Genomic DNA, 20,601 nt, shown 5'->3' with positions numbered 1-20,601 from the left:
ATATACCCGTAGGGGTTGGATCAAAAACTAAATAATTAAGTCCGACTCACGCTTGACTGCACATTTGTAATAGGTTTTCCTGTGATCTATAGGTAAAGATCTGTCTATGGGGGAATGCTCATTTTTTGCCTATTTTCTTGAATAACTTCTAAACTGTTTATCCTAAAATTATGAAAAAAAAAAAAAATTTGAGATTCTCACAATGAGCTCTTTTTTTTGATATGTAACACGATATAGTTTGAAAAACTTTATTTTTTAATTTTCTCATTTACCCAAAAGTGGCCCCCATGTTTAAAATTAATTTGTTTACGTTACATGTCCGTCTTTGGGTCACAAACTTACATATGTATCCCAATATTTTACCTTAATCGGTCCTGTAGTGTCGGAGCAAATTGACAGACGGACAGACAGACAGACGCACGAGTGATCCTATAAGGGTTCCGTTTTTTCCTTTTGAGGTACGGAACCCTAATAGATCGGTTTCATGTAACACTATTTATTTTATCAACTGGCTTCAAGAATATAAGGTGCCTACGAGTATACTGGTAGGTACTTTACTTATTGATCCATACATATGTAATAAAGCACTGCACCATTTGTAATCGGCGAACTAACGTAAGATACTTGCCAAACTGTACCTATACTCGTAAAAATCAGATCTTCAAAATGTAATGATCGATTTTGATGTTTAGGTAAAATAAAGGGATCACGAAGCAAAAAATCAAAAAATGGTACTAGAAGAACTCCTATGAGGTTAAATTCTTGAGAAAAAAAGTTTGCCGAGTTTTGTCGGTCATCTCAATATAAAAAAACCTGAACCGGCTGCAGAATATACCTCTAGGTATACTTTTACCTTTTACTTAATTATAGGTAGAGTTAAAAGTAGGTAAACTGTTTATTTTGCTTCGGGCAAGGAAACAAGTTATGACAGTTGCTTAGTAGTTTAATTCTTTATTTAATCCATCTTATCATATGATTATATAACTGTAGTTCGTATCCTAATAAGTAGAGTTAACTGTGTATTTTAAGGGAAATAATTTAACTGAGAAAGATTGTTTTTAAATTTGCTAAAAATCGATCTAATTAATTGTTCTTCTGTAATTCATTTTACTTACCAATTGATTATCTCATCTCGATGTTTACAATCCTGCACTAACTACAAGTCTCTGTTTAAACTCAATGGTTGACTGGTAGCAAAGACCTATGTACAGTTACATGCATCATGTTCACGGGTGACTGAAAATAGCGGGTGGGTGTCAAAGTTGTGTAGACAGCGCTCTGTCTACCCTCATTCTTGCGCGTCGGCTGCGTTCACTTTCAACGTTACCAACGGTCGCATTCACACTTGTTGGTCCGGTCGCGTTCACACTCGTTGGTCTGTCCAAACACACTACACTCACGGTGTCAATACGCGTGTTTGATTCGGATATCACTGGTTTTTTACACAAACAAATCACAGGATTCCACACATTTGACAGTTTAAACTGCGTCGAAATATCGGGAGCTCACAAATAATACAAAAGGTAATCACGGTCTATATCCCGGTCAATATAAGTCTAGTGAAATTTACTGTAACTACAAAATTTACTATGACAGTTAGTACGGACAGTATATACCCCTCTACCCTATATATTCTCTTTGCTGGTAGAGAATGACTTAAGGTTTAATACCTTAATTTTAATTAATAATTACTTAATATACGCCATTTGAAAAAATTAAGTAGGTACATATTAAATCATTTGGTTTTAGTTTCATTCGGGGTTAACTGTCAATAAATTACGCACTTCTTCACTCACTAAAAAAACAAGTAACAAATGTTGCGTCCCAAACACCTAGCCAATCTAATAAAGTAACGCCAATTACTTTCACGCCTTAATTAAATCTCTACGTTTGTCACAAAAGTTAAACAAAACTTTACAGACACGCTGATTAATGGGGAGCAGATGTGCCATCCTGTTACGTGAGAAAATAGGGAATTCTACTAGAGAATGGTGGTAAAAGTACCGAGTCAAGGGATTGAGGGATGTAAAAAGAACACCTAACCCACTATGCTGGTTGACACTTATGGAAGAACAATCATGGTGACTACAGGTTTCTACCAGTATAGACAGTTTTGTTGATTTCACAACCCATTCCTTTAAATTTTTATTGCATTATAAATTGAAATAAATGTGATATACTAAGAAAAAGTGACCAAGGCCCCCAGTAATTAAATTTGTTTAATAATTACTTTGTTCTTATACTTCTATTTCATTCTGAGGCACCAATATTACCATGAGGGCATGTGTGTTTTTATTGCTCAACGAACTAATAGAGAAGATCTTAAGCTCATTGTCGTACGTAACGTATCGTACCTATATACTTACCAACGTACGTGTCTTTCAAAATATATACTAATGGTCAACTTCCACTCCTACATTTTTATATTTCGTACCCTTTTTGGTGACGTAAATTGTAGACATCACTTCAGTTACTGATTCATTCCCGCTCTGTAGAAAATTGACGGTGCATTTCCATGCTTCCATAAAACCTTCTATACCAACACTTTTGTGCACTCTGAAAGCACGCATGGAAACGCGCCATGACTTAACGCCCAAGAATAGGGTACGGAGATAACGTTAATGGAGTGTAAGACATATAGATACGAAGATACGGCTATTTTGGGAGCTGGATCAACAAAATATGTGTCCGTTGCTGAGTGTTATTGTAACGGAAGTGGTACAAAGGGCCTGATATAATTATAGTTAATAATAGATACAAACACACGAGAAGTTCAAAACTTGCAAATTTAATGTCAGTTTTTTAATTTATTGATAGGGATTATTATATTGATATTAATACAAATAAATAAATATGACGTCTGAGAATTTTTTTATGACTAATTAAACTAAACTTTTGAGCAGGAAAGCGTAAAAAGTTTTTTTCATAACAAAGGTAAAATTAAACCGGAATTGTCAATAAGTAGGTACACTTTTAAGTACACCTATTAAATAATTGGGTAATAAATAAACAAAGTTTTCTCTCACGGTTTCTTTATGATCCGCTTTTATTTGGCTACATTTATTAAATAAAGTATCTGAGACTTTCCCGCGTTTTGGAGCACAGGCTATGTGGAGTGATATACAACAGAACTTCACAAAGCCAGAGTAATTTGCGACTGATGAGCTGCATATTGTATCCTGTGAAAGGCAACGCCTCGCTCCAGGGGATAACGAGGTGAGTACACCCCCAAATCAAATATTTCGTTGGGAACATATTCAATTCTCGTGTATAATAAACTAGGGATGGTTGTATTTCTAAGAAATCGTAATTTTGCTCCCAGTGCCAATTTGATTGCTTTGTGGAGTTTATGGTAGGATAGATCATAAATAAATTAAAATTAAAAATTAAAATTGTTAATAAAATATAATATTCTAAATTATACAAGAATACCTATTATGATCATCAACACAAAAAACTAAAATGTACATGTACGTCAGTTACATGTTATGCTTTAATTAGCTCCATGCATGAATTTATTTTTATTTTTGGATTCATAATTTATATCGTTGGAACACCGGAAATGATAAAAATACTTTTATAAACCTTAACATTATTTTATTAAAAAATATTTAAAATGTTGAAAATTTTTGAGCGGTTGAAACGCTCATAATTTTTGGCGCGAATTCGACAGAGCGTGATGACGTCACACGTTGGGCGGCCCAACTGACGTTTGCTACTAATGACACTAATCTGTCGAACGCGTGACGTCACGTGGCGTTTCGAGCGTTTCGCTCACTAGCTTTTCGCGGGAAAATTTTTGTACTTTTTATTTATAGTTTTAAGTAATTAAATGGTAATTTAAAAACGGAAATGCGTTTGTAACATGATATAACGGTAACAAACATCCGAATAAAACATATTTCGTTCAAATATAAACTTCATGCATGAGGCTAATTGAATCAACGGCTAATATTGGGTTAGGAGCTAAAACTAAATGTCACAATAAGTTATTTTATTATAGTTTTTTGTTTGTGTAATTCGACATTTAGAGACTGGATACATCTGTAACGAAGTATGTAATTTCATTGATTCCATATTTGTAATTGTATTTTGTAATTTTTCATTATTTTTATTGCTTTTAAAAATTTGACATGTAAAAGCGGCTTGTGGCCTATTTGCTGAATAAATGTTTGATTGTTAATGTATGTAATAGACGTAAGTAATAGAAAGCTCTCTCTTAGAAATAAATCCGGCAAGACAATAAAGTCGGCACCTCATAAAGCTGCTATTAATATCCTAATGCTATTCCTCTGTTATCGATGACAGCTGTCGGGAAACATTAGGAGGGTTGGTTTTGCGTCTAAGAGTATTTCAAACCAATTTCTTTCTCAGGAAGTCAGGACTAAAGTTTAAGGTAATCAGATTTCATATGTTACGTATAAAGCCATATTAAATTATTTCTGCAATAATTGTTTTAGTTAGTTTGCATAAAAAATGGTGTACCTATTTGAAATAAATAAAAAGAAAGATATATTAAACAAATTAATAGGTCAATTTTACATTTTTACACAGGCCAAAACGCGTAAAATTCAAATTTTCTATGGGACGGTATCCCTTCGCGCCTACAGTTTTTAAATTTGCTGCCTTTTTCTACTGACAAAATTTGCTTGACCAACTATAGTATATAGGTATATACAAATACTTATACATATGCCGTCATATTTATAGGTAAGTTTAAACGATATTCAACGTGTTAAAAAAAACAAGCTCACGCTTCGACAATGAATTGATTTAAATATTAAAACCACATATATACTATGAAATACAAAAAAAACGAAAACTATTTGGCACGATAGGTTTAAAAACATATTTTCACATCACCAATCCGAAAAAGGGGTTTTTCTTCCATGCTATGAGGGATCAAAGTGGCACTTTTCTTCCCTGCTAGGAGGGATCAAAGTAACACTTTTCTGTTCTAGGACACTATTTTAAACAATTTTTGCACATTATTTTTTTAGCTTAAATAATATTTTTAAACATCATAATTACTTCATAGGTGATGTGAAAAGCAGTATGTGTCACTTGATAGCAAAATTATTTCCATCTTGGGCGTAACACACTTGAATCCCTCACTACGCTCAGGATTCTACTTTAGAATCCCTCGTTACTCTCGGGATTCTATTATAGAATCCTTCGCTGCGTTTAGGATTCAATGTAAGTACGCCCTCGCCGTAAATATGTAATTTTGCTCCCTTGTAACACAATCTACTATTGCGTCATTAAGGTACAGTGACTGCACAATAATATTAATCGCCAAGCGAAGCGCAAGGGCACTACCTACTTTTTCTCGAAGCGCTTCGTCGTTTTTTTGAACCCCCATAACTTGGGTTTGGATTATACCAATATTAAAATGTTGCCAAGGCGAAACCATAAGGCTCGCACTGTCAAAAAGTTATCAGATCTCTTGTAGAGCCAAGCCTCTAACTCTGCAAGCCCTAACTTCACAAACTCTACACCTTAGTCAAAATATGTGGCTTAGCTGTTTCGTTACTACAAGAACTATTTTATAATAAAAAATAATAAATTGTGAATACATTTTCACCTTACGCCCATGTGACGATATCGAAACAGCCAAGCCACATATTTTGACTAAGGTGTAGAGTTTGTGAAGTTAGGGCTTGTAGAATTAGAGGCTTGGCTCTACAAGAGATCTGATAACTTTTTGACAGTGCGAGCCTAATCGTTTCGTCTTGGCAACATTTTACATGAAAATGATTTTGGTGGGATTAATATTTCCCAAAAAGAAATATGATAGCGAGATTTTTGATACAGCTATGCGATTTAATCGAATTTTCTTGCCGACAAACCGTAAATTGAGTGGGGTGAAAATACTTAAAACGGAAGCACCACTTCCAATTAGCCTATCTAGACGGCTAAACAGCATATCCTCAATGTAGCAGGCAGTCTAGCACAGCCTCATTGTGTTCCGAGGGCTCTACAGATGTCTCCGGGCCCACTTCACCCGTGTGCTACGCAGCTTATTGCTTAGCTTTACACTAGATGACGGGTGTGTGGCTTACCAACCCTTGCTATGATTGAAATTGAAGGGATGATTTCAGCCAGGGTAAATAATAGGGTGGCTTATTCATATTCATAATCATCATCCTTTATTGATAAAAATACAAATTTTACATGTCATAAATATTAATAAGTAAGGAAAGAATTATAACTTCGACGAACTTACTACTTCTTAGTAAGTTATAATTTTCTACGAGGCACCTGCCGGCCTAGCCAAGGTGACAATCGCTATCGCTTCGACAACAAAACGCTTTGTGTCTCTCTATCACTCTTCCATATTAGTGCGACAGTGACAGTTGCGTTTCGATCGCTACGGAGCGTTAGCGATTGGCGTGTTGGCTACGCGGCCTGCTTACTGTAAAATCTACCACTAAAAAACCGGCCAAGTGTAAGTCGGACTCGCGTCCCAAGGGTTCCGTACATTACACAATTTAAACAATGTATTTTTTATGTAAAATGTGATTGAAATGTTTTTAAAAAAACCCGTACGGGTCGGATCAAAAACTAAGTAATTAAGTCCGACTCACGCTAGACTGCACATTTCTAATAAGTTTTCCTGTAATCTATAGGTAAAGATCTATTTTGCGTATTTTTTTTTTAAATTTTAGACCCAGTAGTTTCGGAGATAAAGGGTCATTTTTGCCTTTTTTCTTGAATAACTTCTAAACTGTTTATCCTAAAATTATAAAAAATATATAATTGAGATTCTCATAATGAGCGCTTTCATTTGATATATAACACGATATAGTTTGAAAAACTTTATTTTTTAACTTTATCATTAACCCCCGAAAGTGGCCCCCATGTTTATAATTCATTTGTTTACGTTACATGTCCGTCTTTGGGTCACAAACTTACATGTGTATACCAAATTTCAACTTAATTGGTCCAGTAGTTTCGGAGAAAATAGGCTGTGACAGACGTACAGACAGACAGACAGACGCACGAGTGATCCTATAAGGGTTCCGTTTTTTCCTTATGAGGTACGGAACCCTAAAAACCGGCCAAGTGCGAGTCGGAATCGCGTTCCAAGGGTTCCGTACATTACACAATTTAAACAATGTATTTTTTATGTGAAATGTAAGTAAATTTGTCTTTAAAAAACCCGTAGGGGTCGGATCAAAAACTAAGTAATTAAGTCCGACTCACGCTTGACTACACTTTTCTAATAGGTTTTCCTGTGATCTATAGGTAAAGAACTATTTTGTGTATTTTTTTCAAACTTTTAGACCCAGTAGTTTTGGAGATAAAGGGGGAATGGTCATTTTTTGTATATTTTCTTGAATAACTTCTAAATTGATTATTCTAAAATTATAAAAAAATATATTTGAGTTTCTCCCAATGAGCTCTTTCATTTGATATGTAACGCGATATATTTTGTAAAACTATATTTTTTAACTTTCTCATTTACCCCCCAAAAGTGGTCCCCATGTTTAGTTTTTATTTGTTTACGTTACATGTTCATCTTTAGGTCACAAACTTACATATGTATACCAAATTTCAACTTAATTGGTCCTGTAGTTTCGGAGAAAATAGGCTGTGACAGACGGACAAACAGACAGACAGACGCACGAGTGATCCTATAAGGGTACCTTTTTTTCCTTTTGAGGTACGGAACCCTAAAAATCAGTGTAATATTTTTTCAGAATTTTTAAATACATTTTAGAGGTCGCTGCCGCACTGAAAATTTGGACCCTCCATAAATTTTTTTTATCCCTTCATTAAAGTCGTTGTGGGGGTGTATTAATATCCAACTTAACATAAAATAACGCCGCTGATTTTTATTTATTGTTTTATTTTAAGGGTTCTAAGTATTGATTAAGAGGTGCGTCCATACTTTCCGTTCCTAATAAAACTATGAAAACGGATTATATCGAGTATATTGAATTTATTATTATTTAACATTTAAAAAGAAAAGTACTGGATTCCTGTCTACTTCCCACACTTAACTATGGTTGTCAAACGTGGAAATACACAAACTACATTAAACACTAGATTAGAGCATGTCAAAGAGCAATCGAAAGAAAAAATTAAAAGTTAGGCTAATAGATAAAATACGTCACAAAAATATACGAGAAAAAACTAAAGTAATTGACGCTCTCGAGCACTCACTAAGACTCAAATGGCAGTGGGCAGTTCACATCGCGAGGATGCCAGATGAAAAATGGACAAAACGAATAACTACTTGGAAGGGACCAAGTGGGAAACATTGTGTCAGTCTTGTGAAAAAACATTAAAAAATATGGATGGGAAGAAAAAATGCATAAAAAGTGGGCAAGAGGCTGCTTTAAATGCAAAAAACAAATGCAGATAATATTATGTGTCAAATATTATCAAATGTTGACATGTCATCGTCGATGCATTATAAATAGGTTTATTAGAAGAGATTGTATACCTACACACTAACTTATCTTCACACTGCACTGGTACTTTATTTATATACTATGCTAGTAACTATACTTGTTCGATAATGTTTTTTTTTTGACATGACGCACGAAGATTTATGCAAATATTTTTATATGTGTATATAGTGGGTATTAGTGGCTACTCATGCATATTTTTTTGTAGATGTACTGTCACGTTACTCCCTCCTCCACGTATATTGGAGGAGTGAGTAACGGAGCTGGGAGTGAGGAGGTAGAAAGGAAAAGATAGATATAACAGGGGTAGGTTCTTTATTTAACGGCTATTGTCTAAATATGACACGCTACAGATGGTTTAAATTACAAAAAGAATAAAATAAAGTTTATAGTCGCGCTAATAGCACGTGCAAGGCAGGAGCACGCACACGGATAGGCGCGCTGATAGCACGCGCAAGGTGAGGCGCGCTGGTAGCACGCGCACAGTAAGGCGCGCAGATAGCACGCGTAAAGGTAAGGCGCGCAGATAGCACGCGCAAGGTGAGGCGCGCTGGTAGCACGCGCACAGTAAGGCGCGCAGATAGCACGCGCAAGAGTAAGGCACGCAGATAGCACGCGCAAAGGTAAGGCGCGCAGATAGCACGCGCAAAGGTGAGGCGTGCTGGCAGCACGCGCACAGTAAGGCGCGCTGGTAGCACGCGCACGGTAAGGCTCGCTGGGTAAGGCGCGCTGATAGCGCGCGCACGGTAAGGCGCGCTGGGTAAGGCGCGCTGATAAGCACGCTCTTCAAAGAGGCGAGGCGCAGTGACAACACGCGCCTGTTGAGGCGAGGCGCGCCGATAGCGGGCGAGGCGCGGTGACAGCACGCGCCTGTTGAGGCGAGGCGCGCCGATAGCGCGCGCCTAGGAGACGAGGCGCTCCGCTAGAGCAACTGCAAAGCACCACCGGACTTGGGTGCGTGCAGAGAGCGCCAGACTTCGCCAGGAACACAGGTAACCTTTTAATGAGCGCGATCGAGGGTTTCTTGATGGTGCGGGGCCTGGCTTGGCCCCGCACGGACCCTTACAACTGATGTTCCTTTGTTGGGAACTAGAAGCAAACTGAATTCAGATGTCCGCTGGGCCGCTTATATAGCTAGCGATAACATTTTCTAGAATTATTGTTTACTTTGTTATTATTTTTGAAAATATTTGAAAATATTTGTTCACCAGTAACAATTTTTAGATAAAATTTAGAACAAACTACTTGAAAACTATACGACCTAAACTTCATGCTAAGGAATTTAGAGTAAATTATTAGTTTGACGGATAATGTCAAAACAAAGAAACAAATATGTCAAGGAAAATTTATAGTGAATTTTAGGTCGATTAGCTTCGAAATTATTATAAAAACATGAAGTGATTAGAAAAACAGCAAGGTAAGTAACCGGACGGGTCAGGGCCGTATTAGGGTAGAAGGAGTTTAGGGAGAATTTAGAAATGATAGCCAGAAAGTAAAACATTTTAAATCAAAAGTTTCAGGGAGTAATTTGGAAGACGAGAATCAGACAGAAAGAGAACGCAAAAGCGTTAAGGAATTATAGCCGATTGGAGAATCCAGAGCATCAGCCCGTGGGAGTAAGGACTGGGAGTTAGGACCCAGGTATGAGATGCTACATTACCCCAAAAACCACGGAAAAAAAACTTTGTCGTAATCTTAAACGGAAAAGTTTTTTTTTTTGTGAAGAGTTAAGTTTTTAGGGGAAAGTAAAGGAAGTAAGGTAAGTAGGTAAGTAAGTAAGTAAGTAAGTAGGTAGGTAAGTAATTAAGTAGGTAGGTAAGTCAGAAGAAAGAAAGAGCAAGCTCGTTAATGGGGATGAATAAATGGAATGAGAGGATGAGTGATATAATGGAGAAGAAGATGAATAGATCGAGGAACTTCCCTGCACTCATACATCGCCTGTCATAATCACGCATTCATAAGTCTCTGGCAAAGGAAGGGGATGTGGTTCACGCTCTATGACGCACACTCCTAAGAAGTCCTCGCTATGACCTGAGGCTTCTTTATAGAAGGGAGTAGTCAGCCGCTCCACTGGAAAAGATAATAAGATAATAATGAACGACCTAAGGCTTATTTTAAGGGAGTAGTCAGCCGCTCCGCGAAAATAAGTTTATGTACAAGTTCTAGTCGGTTTAGAGCCGACGAGAATAGAGAGTAGGGGTAGAACCTACTTCTAGGTTGTGGTAGGGGTAGACCTACCACAGTAGAGTAAAAAAAAGTAGTGTTTGACCATAAGGCTTATTTTTTTCTTCAGAGTTGGACTACCGCTCTGCAGGGTGAAGAAAAGAAAAAGAAGGGCACCTGGCTTATTAAGCCACCCAAGAATATGAAGAAATATCTACAGATGACACACTCACACAAAATGAAAGAAATGTAAAATGGAAGTTAATGAAGAATGAAAACGAGCTTGAAGAAGGACAAAGGGGAGGAGGAGGACGGGCTGAGCTGAAGAGTAAAAGAAGTACAATTATTATAAAGTTAAAGACCTATAAAAATACATCATTAGAAATAAAAGTGATAAAAAAAGTAGCTATCTAGTCTGATTGCTATAATAAGATAATCTAAAAAACGTGCCATATTGACTAAGGAAATAGAAAATTAAACAGAAAGAGGCCGAAAAGTTATTTAAGATTTAAAGACACGGATTCTGTCTATAATTTAGAATTTAGTGGGTTAAGAAAGCCGGTAAATTTTAAAGTTGGGCGCCAAAACTGTCACGTTACTCCCTCCTCCACGTATATTGGAGGAGTGAGTAACGGAGCTGGGAGTGAGGAGGTAGAAAGGAAAAGATAGATATAACAGGGGTAGGTTCTTTATTTAACGGCTATTGTCTAAATATGACACGCTACAGATGGTTTAAATTACAAAAAGAATAAAATAAAGTTTATAGTCGCGCTAATAGCACGTGCAAGGCAGGAGCACGCACACGGATAGGCGCGCTGATAGCACGCGCAAGGTGAGGCGCGCTGGTAGCACGCGCACAGTAAGGCGCGCAGATAGCACGCGTAAAGGTAAGGCGCGCAGATAGCACGCGCAAGGTGAGGCGCGCTGGTAGCACGCGCACAGTAAGGCGCGCAGATAGCACGCGCAAGAGTAAGGCACGCAGATAGCACGCGCAAAGGTAAGGCGCGCAGATAGCACGCGCAAAGGTGAGGCGTGCTGGCAGCACGCGCACAGTAAGGCGCGCTGGTAGCACGCGCACGGTAAGGCTCGCTGGGTAAGGCGCGCTGATAGCGCGCGCACGGTAAGGCGCGCTGGGTAAGGCGCGCTGATAAGCACGCTCTTCAAAGAGGCGAGGCGCAGTGACAACACGCGCCTGTTGAGGCGAGGCGCGCCGATAGCGGGCGAGGCGCGGTGACAGCACGCGCCTGTTGAGGCGAGGCGCGCCGATAGCGCGCGCCTAGGAGACGAGGCGCTCCGCTAGAGCAACTGCAAAGCACCACCGGACTTGGGTGCGTGCAGAGAGCGCCAGACTTCGCCAGGAACACAGGTAACCTTTTAATGAGCGCGATCGAGGGTTTCTTGATGGTGCGGGGCCTGGCTTGGCCCCGCACGGACCCTTACAACTGATGTTCCTTTGTTGGGAACTAGAAGCAAACTGAATTCAGATGTCCGCTGGGCCGCTTATATAGCTAGCGATAACATTTTCTAGAATTATTGTTTACTTTGTTATTATTTTTGAAAATATTTGAAAATATTTGTTCACCAGTAACAATTTTTAGATAAAATTTAGAACAAACTACTTGAAAACTATACGACCTAAACTTCATGCTAAGGAATTTAGAGTAAATTATTAGTTTGACGGATAATGTCAAAACAAAGAAACAAATATGTCAAGGAAAATTTATAGTGAATTTTAGGTCGATTAGCTTCGAAATTATTATAAAAACATGAAGTGATTAGAAAAACAGCAAGGTAAGTAACCGGACGGGTCAGGGCCGTATTAGGGTAGAAGGAGTTTAGGGAGAATTTAGAAATGATAGCCAGAAAGTAAAACATTTTAAATCAAAAGTTTCAGGGAGTAATTTGGAAGACGAGAATCAGACAGAAAGAGAACGCAAAAGCGTTAAGGAATTATAGCCGATTGGAGAATCCAGAGCATCAGCCCGTGGGAGTAAGGACTGGGAGTTAGGACCCAGGTATGAGATGCTACAGTACCCTCCGCGAAAAGTAAAAAAAAAATTAAAAGAAAAAAAAATATGTTTTTTTTTATAATGCAGTATAAGGACATGATGCAAGTTAAAAATATGCATTTTGTAGTCTATTTTATTATTGTCAAATATAATTTTTCATTTCTCATGCTCTGAAAGAGAGTCATTGTTGTTCTAAAAGGTGCGCAGAAAATGATACGTGTCTGCACTAGAGCATTTCACGTTCGAAGTACGATTTTTTTAATTTTGTTACGATACGCAATTGAAATTTGAGTTTAAATGGATTTGTTATAAAATTTCCATTTTGATGTTTGACTCTCCATTCCATAAATAACGATACTTTTGCCTGAATTGTTAATTGAAAGTACCCTCAAGAAATACTATAAAAATGTATACTTAGCCATGTTTTTAACAAAATACATGCATTTTACTTTTCTCGTATTCGAAATGAAAAGTAGAGTGTTTAACTCGGGTGAAAGGCATCATTTCTGCCTCGGACTATTGGCGCTCTCACTGCGTTCGAGCGCCAAAACACCTCAGCAGAAATGAGTGCTTTTCATCCCTTGGTTAACAATCTACTATTGTTTGGTTCATCTAACTTGAACAGTATACAAAATATGACACTTTATTCAGCTTAACATTAGACTAGCTAACATACCAAAAGTTAACCCCGAAAAGTAACACGTAGGCACTGATAAGTGAGATAAATTAACACTTTAAAAATAATATATATCTAATTTGTAGTAATAAATTTTGCTTTTTGCGCAGTGGTACACCATTTATTTCTAATCAATAAAAGGTGAACGTAGTGTAATCAAAAAGGTTTGCTGCAAAAAACTGCGCAGTGCCATGTTATCCGGGATATCGGTGACATCCTATCAACGTTCCCCTAACGCGTCTCGCAAGCCCATTAAAGTCCAATAAATCTATGCTATACGTTTGTAGGTACAGATTGAGTAATGACACAGGGAATCCATAGACATAATAAATACATTATCCCTGCTTCCTCTCGAGCTTTCTCGTCTGTGATATTTTAGCGAGCATTTTGCAGCTACAGTAACTAATATAAAAAAAGATACAACGATGTACCCACAAAGCAATCATCGAATAAGTTAGCTTTCATACAGATTACACAGATTTGGCATTCCGTATATTTTGACATTTGTATTTTGATGATATTGCTAAGCTGGACTATGATTTGGGAGTCTCGTCAATGCGCTATCATTAAGTGGTTATTTTCCAATTTCGCTTGAGAGCCAGTCTCCTCTTTAGCCCGCCCCCATGCCTGCTATCACAGTATGAAATTGCAGCAATCCAGAGCCGTGGTATCATTGTATTAGATCAGTGCTTCCCCCGGGTCGCGACGCATGTTGCTTGCGGAAAACAATTCAAAGTAAAATTTTATTTCACGGTCAGTCTGCTTTCTTGAGGCTTTTCTATAACGCACATATAAAATATAGTTATAGTATTTAACTATGTGAGTGTTCTGTTCGGTGCTTAAAAAGTGCAAACTCAAGTGTTTCGCAATGAAGATCACCGAGTCCATAGCAATCGACAATGAAGTACCACCCGAGGAAAGGTTGAGTTTTTTTTAATTCAGAACTCGTACTGTGCTATTAACGATATATAAATTCATAGTATCAAACTTCACAATACCGGTCGAGTATGATTATTACTACGTTTGACATTTCTGCTATGCATGCGACACAATGCGTATTTACCAAAGATAGATATAACTCCGTAATAGACGGATGCAGTCTAAGGAAAAAACGTGCCTCGAAAATCACGAAAATTTGATTCTCGATCAGATGGCGCCATTACCTTTGGCCTACTCTCGTATAGAGGGCGTTGACGGTTTCGTTTGTTATTTAACAATTTTAACGCTTATCAGTGAAGGAACATGGGTCAAAATCGTATAAAAATAATTAATGCAAATAAAAAAAATCATTTATCCATATTTAAATAAATTTTATCGTATTTTAAAATCTTCATTTTTAGTTTTAAAGTGTGTCGATAGATGGCAGTGAATTCACTGTGATTACAAAATTTACTATGACAGTACCGCTCTATCCTATTATATCCTCTTTGGTATTTACATAAACTTGTTGCTTTTCCGCCCTCCGTAAATGAAAATGACATTAATCGGGAATGACAAGGTGACAGATCGGTGCGAAATGATTCGTTAGTGAGGTGAGGTGAGGGCGTCCCTCGCCCTACTTCCTGTATTTTGTACAGTTGTAAACACTGGGTCGTCCTAAATCCGGGTTCGTCGACCGCTACCTTACAACGCGCTGACAGCACAGGGGTGGCCGCGATTAATTATTATAAAATTCAACAAAATGTGACTTGTTCACGCGACGGGTCATTCCTATGGTAATGAAATAAATGGTGTTCTCGTCCGGCTCGTAGGCGGTAATTTTTCGTGTTACACGGCCCATAGCTACCTGACAACCAATTGAATCCCTTCCTGCATTTTGCAATGATATCACGTATACGTAATGAATTTATAGACATAAACACGAAGGAAAATAAACTGAAAATAAATGTCATATACGAAGGAAAAAATGACCAAAGCCTCCAGTGTCCAGAGCTGGAACTGCTTGAGCTGCTGCTGGAGCTGGCTGGTTTATTTTTAGTTTATAGTTTAAATAGTAGTGTGTCTACTTGAAAAAAAAACACAAATTAAAATATTTTCATAGAAAATAATTTAAATTGTTCTTAGAGTACGAAGAAAAATGTTTTAATATTTTTAGAGCCAGACCAAGCTAACTCTGAATAGACTGCAGTAAAATAGTGCACAGCCATAAACGTTCAATTTCTATGAAAATATGACTTCTACTCTTTGTCAAAGTCGGTGCAGAGTTAACTAAGCCTTGACTCTTACCTGTTTATTGCTCTTATGTGGTTTTACCCTTATATTGGTGGTTAGGGCATCCATCGTAGCGTTTTCAAGTACTGTGCAAATTAAATTCAAGAGGAAAACAATGGTATGCTTCCATTAACATAAGCTATGCTCAGTACACTCATAACGCTCACAAACTTCAAAGAGAAACGGAGGGCTAAACATGCGCATTATTTTGTAGGCAACTTGCAGCGACACTAACGCGTAAAGCGACGCAAATGTGCCTATAATTGAGTGAAATTAATGACGTTTTTACAAAAGGTATTGTTTAGCGATAGGTGGGTAGCGACATGTAGGTAGTACCGTAAAATGGGTTGAGTAGGGTTCGCGGGGAGAGTTGGGCTATGAATGGGGAGAGAAGGTATGAAAGGGGGGTGAGATGGGATTTTAAGGCTACTGCTACAAAAATAATGTATTCCAATTTAAAATGGAGCTATAGTAATTACTCATAATAATAAAAATATCGATCCAACAATCTTCCAAAATCACCTTTGTATGAAAACCGATCTCACCACCCCAATTACGAGGGACTACGGGGTGAGGTGGGATTTCCTGTTTATCGTCAAAGTTATGAAATGGAACTACCCAAAATAAAATATAAACTTTTTACAAACGTCCGGAACACTTATAATATACACCATTCAGTTTGCATATGTAAAAATAAAATGTTATCGAGGTTTGAATGTCAGTTTTGTTCCTACTCACCCCATTTTACGGTAACTAAAATTGTTTTTGACTACACCAGCTCGTAAAAGCTTTCTTTATTCTTCAAAAACTGATGAGAAAGTTGCATTTCATCCACAACTGGCCAAGTTATTAAATTAGTTCATGAGTTGTTTCCTCATGTTGGCTAATAGAACAGGAGCGGTATTCGACATGCGTTAAGTGACGTTTCGTGTTGAACTTCAGTTGAATGGAAGAAATCGTGTGTTGTCAAATAGGTAAATTTGACATTAGCAATCCACAGTTAGGTGACAACGAAACCAAACCGAACCACGCAGAGTTCAGAGCCATTTTAAACCGTATAGTAGTAAGAAAACAAAGTTGATTTTTGTTGCATAATTTTTTCAATGAATGAGTTTTGGTGTACAACCAAATGATACTTTCCACAGTTGATGAACAAATGATTCATTCCACTGTTGAACTGATGTTGAAGCCGAAACTGACAGTTGTGCATCTCGAATAGGGCCCCTGACTTTCAAGTGATTGTGAATGCTGAAAATTAAGTATTTGGATTTGATTCGTCTCGTTTTACAATTAGTATTATCCTCACATTTTTGTGATTTTTACTATATAGTAAATAGTTATTTGTACAACAAGAGAGCAAAGGTTGATATTTCTCAGAGTGCTTATTTTGAGTCCCGTGCAAGCGAAAGATTTTATAATATCTAATTTAGAATCTAAATTAGAAACTTGAGCGTAGCAAGGGACTCAAAAACGCACGAGATGTAAATAACTTTGATATCGTGTAGTACACAAGATTTTTCACCTCAGCAGTAAGAACATATTTGGAAGGAAAAATACAACCTGAAAAAATGTAATCCTTCTTCATCACTTTTTTACTCATATTTTCATAAGGTATTCTGACAATTAACTTTGATTACCGCCATAAAATACAATAATAAAACGAAAGAAACATTAATTGACAATTCTATTGACAACTTTAGGAAAAAAAAAACTAATATACGGTCCGAATTGCGGACTCCGCACGTTGAAATGACATTCGAATATAAAGGTCACTTGAGTGTCGTTTTGTCTCACTCTGTGAGCAAATTCGCATTTTTCTCACTGTTTTTAAGCAGCAAAGTACCCTTGTTCGAGCTGATGAGATGGAAATTGGTTTACTCTCGTGCCTTGAAACTCTCGCAATGCTCAAGATGACACTTTTGCTACGCTTGGGGTTCAATTTTAGAATTTTTCCTTTGCACGGGTAGGTACAGTCAGCATGAATAATAGCGTATGAAACAACGCGCCAAAAGTATCTGCCACACTGGATTACTTTTCTCGTTCTGAAGTGTCTGCAACAGTTTAATTTTATTGTCCTATATACAGATACATCTCTGGAAAATAAAAGCGCTGGTGGCCTAGCGGTAACAGCGTGCGACTTGCAATCCGTAGGTCGCAGGTTCAAACCCCAGCTCGTACCAATGATTTTTTCGAAACTTATGTACGAAATATCATTTGATATTTACCAGTCGCTTTTCGTTGAAGGAAAACATCGCGAGGAAACCGGACTAATCCCAATAAGGCCTAGTTTCCCCTTTGGGTTGGAAGGTCTGGTGGCTGTCGCTTTCGTAAAAACTAGTGCCACGTCAATTTCTGGGATTAGTTGCCAAGCGGACCCCAGGCTCCCATTAGCCGTGGCCAAATGCCACGTAGTAGCAAAATCTGTTGTTATTGTTGTTCAAATTATACATTGTATACCAAACACCAAGTTTTCAAAGTAATTTATTTATTTATTTTATTTCCTTGGATAAGAGGCAATGGTTTAATATGTTTTGATAATAATAAAATGTGCTTTGTATTCCCGTCGCCAACTAACCAGCAAATAGAAACAAATGACTTTGTTTTTTCTAGTTTCTTGTGTAGACTTTTTTATTAGAAATTCTCAGAGGAACTGGAGAATGCTCACTCGGACTGTTTTGTTTCAAGCAAAGCCTTTGTACACCTCCAAGATAAACAAGGCGTCGGTATCTCGCAGGAATGCTAAAGTAAAAGTGAGAATATGTGGATATTTCACGTGGTAAAAAGTGTAAAAACAACACTTTTGTAGAGTCTTTTGTTTTGAGGAAAATCCTAAGATAACGAGTGATGCGGTGCTATATATAAGCCAAAGATAATGATAATCAACTGTATGGTGCTCTATCATTAAGGCAATGATAGAGCACCATAAGTTTGTTGATAATTTGAATGCTGATGGGAATCTAGTTCTGCGGATAGATGCAAAACCACTGGTGGCCCAAATTAAACAAACTATGTACTCTTTCAATGCAGAGTCGTATCGTAGAATACCACATATTAGAAAGAATACTAGATAATTATATATTTTTAGCATATTTTTATTTTATATATACCTTAACTCACTTAAGTTAGACTTTGACACAAGAGGAAGTGATATTGTTAACATCATATTGTTTCTATAGAAATTTGTAATTTTTATCGTTGATTGTTTTTTTATGGTGACACTTTCACACTCTGTTCTATACAGGGTTAGATTGGTGCCTAATACCTACTTATAAAATACCTAAGCATTATTATGTAGGGTATGAATATTAATATAGCCTACCTTACCTAAATAGAAATACTGACTAAAAAAGAGGCCTTTTATCGATACCTAACATACCTAATGAGGAACAAAAGGCAGTTACTAGCTGCCGTTCGTAAGACAAAATCAAAGAAACATAAGAAAAAAAATCAACAAAACAAGATTCCTAACCAGCCAGCAGTGAACCAGGAGGGAAAACAAAGAACTCTGTTACTACGTTGAACGTAGACGTAGACTTTAATTGTGTATTCTCACTGCTTACCGATCAAATAGTCCCACCCGAACAACAACTTTCAAACATTATGAACTCATTATCATTTTTATATTTTCATACAAATGAAATATTATTTTCAACGTACGCTAACATCAGTCTAATTAACGTCGCTTATTAGTTGGGTCAAAATTATTTTCGTTGTCTTGTTATGATCAGTATCATTAAAATACTGTCACTCTGTATCTGCAATAAATAAAGTTGAGTGCTATTGCAAATTTCACCCCTTACAAAAAGCTCCGCTCCGTCACATTTTTGGAGACAAAAAACAAGACACCGAAAATAATTTTGACCCAGTTACCCTACACTGTTTACACCTACAGCGTTTCCTACAGCTACACACCTTACACTTTCGCAATACATTGCTTCTTATTAACCTGCAATTATATATAACATGATAAATAAGGAACTTAATATAAACTCGCAAAATAATTATACATAACATTATGTATAATGTTAATTAACTTCTCTTAGTATAGATTTTTTAAAAAGTAATCTGGAAGAGCGAGGTCTTCTGACCTGACTTCATACCAGGTACTTCTAACCGTCATACCTAATAGGATGACTCAATCACTATGTATTTACCAACTAAGATTGAAATGAAATAAATGATTATCTTATCTTATTATTCTTATTAAAGTGTAAACTAAAGTCACTGAACAAATATTGGCCAGTTCGAGGAGCAACAGTCGAAATTTATTGCGCTTGTTACAGGCCCAGAAAAAAAACTGAGTCGTAAGCTAACTTTGCACCGATTTGAATACAACATATTTTTATATCAATTAGATATTAATGATGACATCGCCACACTTTGTCATTGCAAATGCCATGCGGAATTAGCTTGATCCGAATCTAAACTAAATTGTCTTGACAGTTCTATAATCGATATCAAGTTGGATTTTTGAATTTGAAAGCCGCTCCTTGTTTCTAAAGTCAAAAGTCCTGTAAGTGGTGGCAACAACAGCCCTGCAGACGTAGCGTCCATTGATCACGGCGGCGGCGGCGTGCCAACGAAAGCGAGCGCTACGACACCAGACACTACGGGCCGGGTCGAGTGCCAGCGGCAGCGGGTGTGACGCTTGTGGAATACACTTATAATATTTATCGACTTAGCTATGGGTGATTCACTTTTCTTGCATGTACTACGGCATAGCAAAGGGAGGGTTATGCTTTCTGTTTGATCGCTTGGTATGGATACAAAAATAATTTAAATACTTACACACTAGAAAAGTCGGGCCACGCCCGTTGTATGGAGTGCGCTGCGCGCATTCTAGTGGAATCAAAAAGAGTGGAGAAGATTCGTGTATCTAAGGGAACCAACATACATACATGACGCTTCTCTTTCCGCACAGACTAGTCGGGTTTTAATTTTTGAACTTTGTTTTTGGGTTTAAATAAAAACAATTTTGTCTTTTCTTGTTACATAGATAGGAATTCTGCCTCTAAACAGTATTTCATATAATTTCATTTATTTATTTTAATATAAACACTTACAGTTTAACACCAAAACGTTTACATGAGACTATAACTATTCAATGTGTCTTCAGATGAAAATA

The 20,601-nt window shown here is 37.3% G+C and overlaps 1 protein-coding gene and 1 long non-coding RNA gene across 3 annotated transcripts in view; both read left to right on the top strand.

Moving 5' to 3' along the window:
• LOC134741657 (proton channel OtopLc-like) overlaps positions 1-20,601 on the top strand; it is a 79,069-nt gene that overhangs the window by 15,864 nt on the left and 42,604 nt on the right. Inside the window, exon 1 of one of the 2 annotated variants that reach the window (XM_063674520.1) lies at positions 13,930-14,186. The exons of the other annotated variant lie outside the window; for it this stretch is intronic. Coding sequence (XP_063530590.1) covers positions 14,134-14,186 — 53 coding nt within the window. The 5' untranslated portion in view covers positions 13,930-14,133. Of the gene's footprint in view, positions 1-13,929; positions 14,187-20,601 lie in introns of those variants that run through there. 2 annotated transcript variants of the gene reach the window in all.
• On the top strand, positions 16,808-17,035 carry LOC134741715 (uncharacterized). The gene is made up of 2 exons (XR_010127897.1): positions 16,808-16,838; positions 16,982-17,035. It is a non-coding gene; the product is annotated as an uncharacterized LOC134741715 (long non-coding RNA).

This window comes from Cydia strobilella, chromosome 5 (genome assembly GCF_947568885.1).
Source record: "Cydia strobilella chromosome 5, ilCydStro3.1, whole genome shotgun sequence".
In the NCBI taxonomy this organism is placed as follows: Eukaryota; Metazoa; Arthropoda; class Insecta; order Lepidoptera; family Tortricidae; genus Cydia; species Cydia strobilella.
This window is presented reverse-complemented; position numbering and strand designations above follow the sequence as displayed.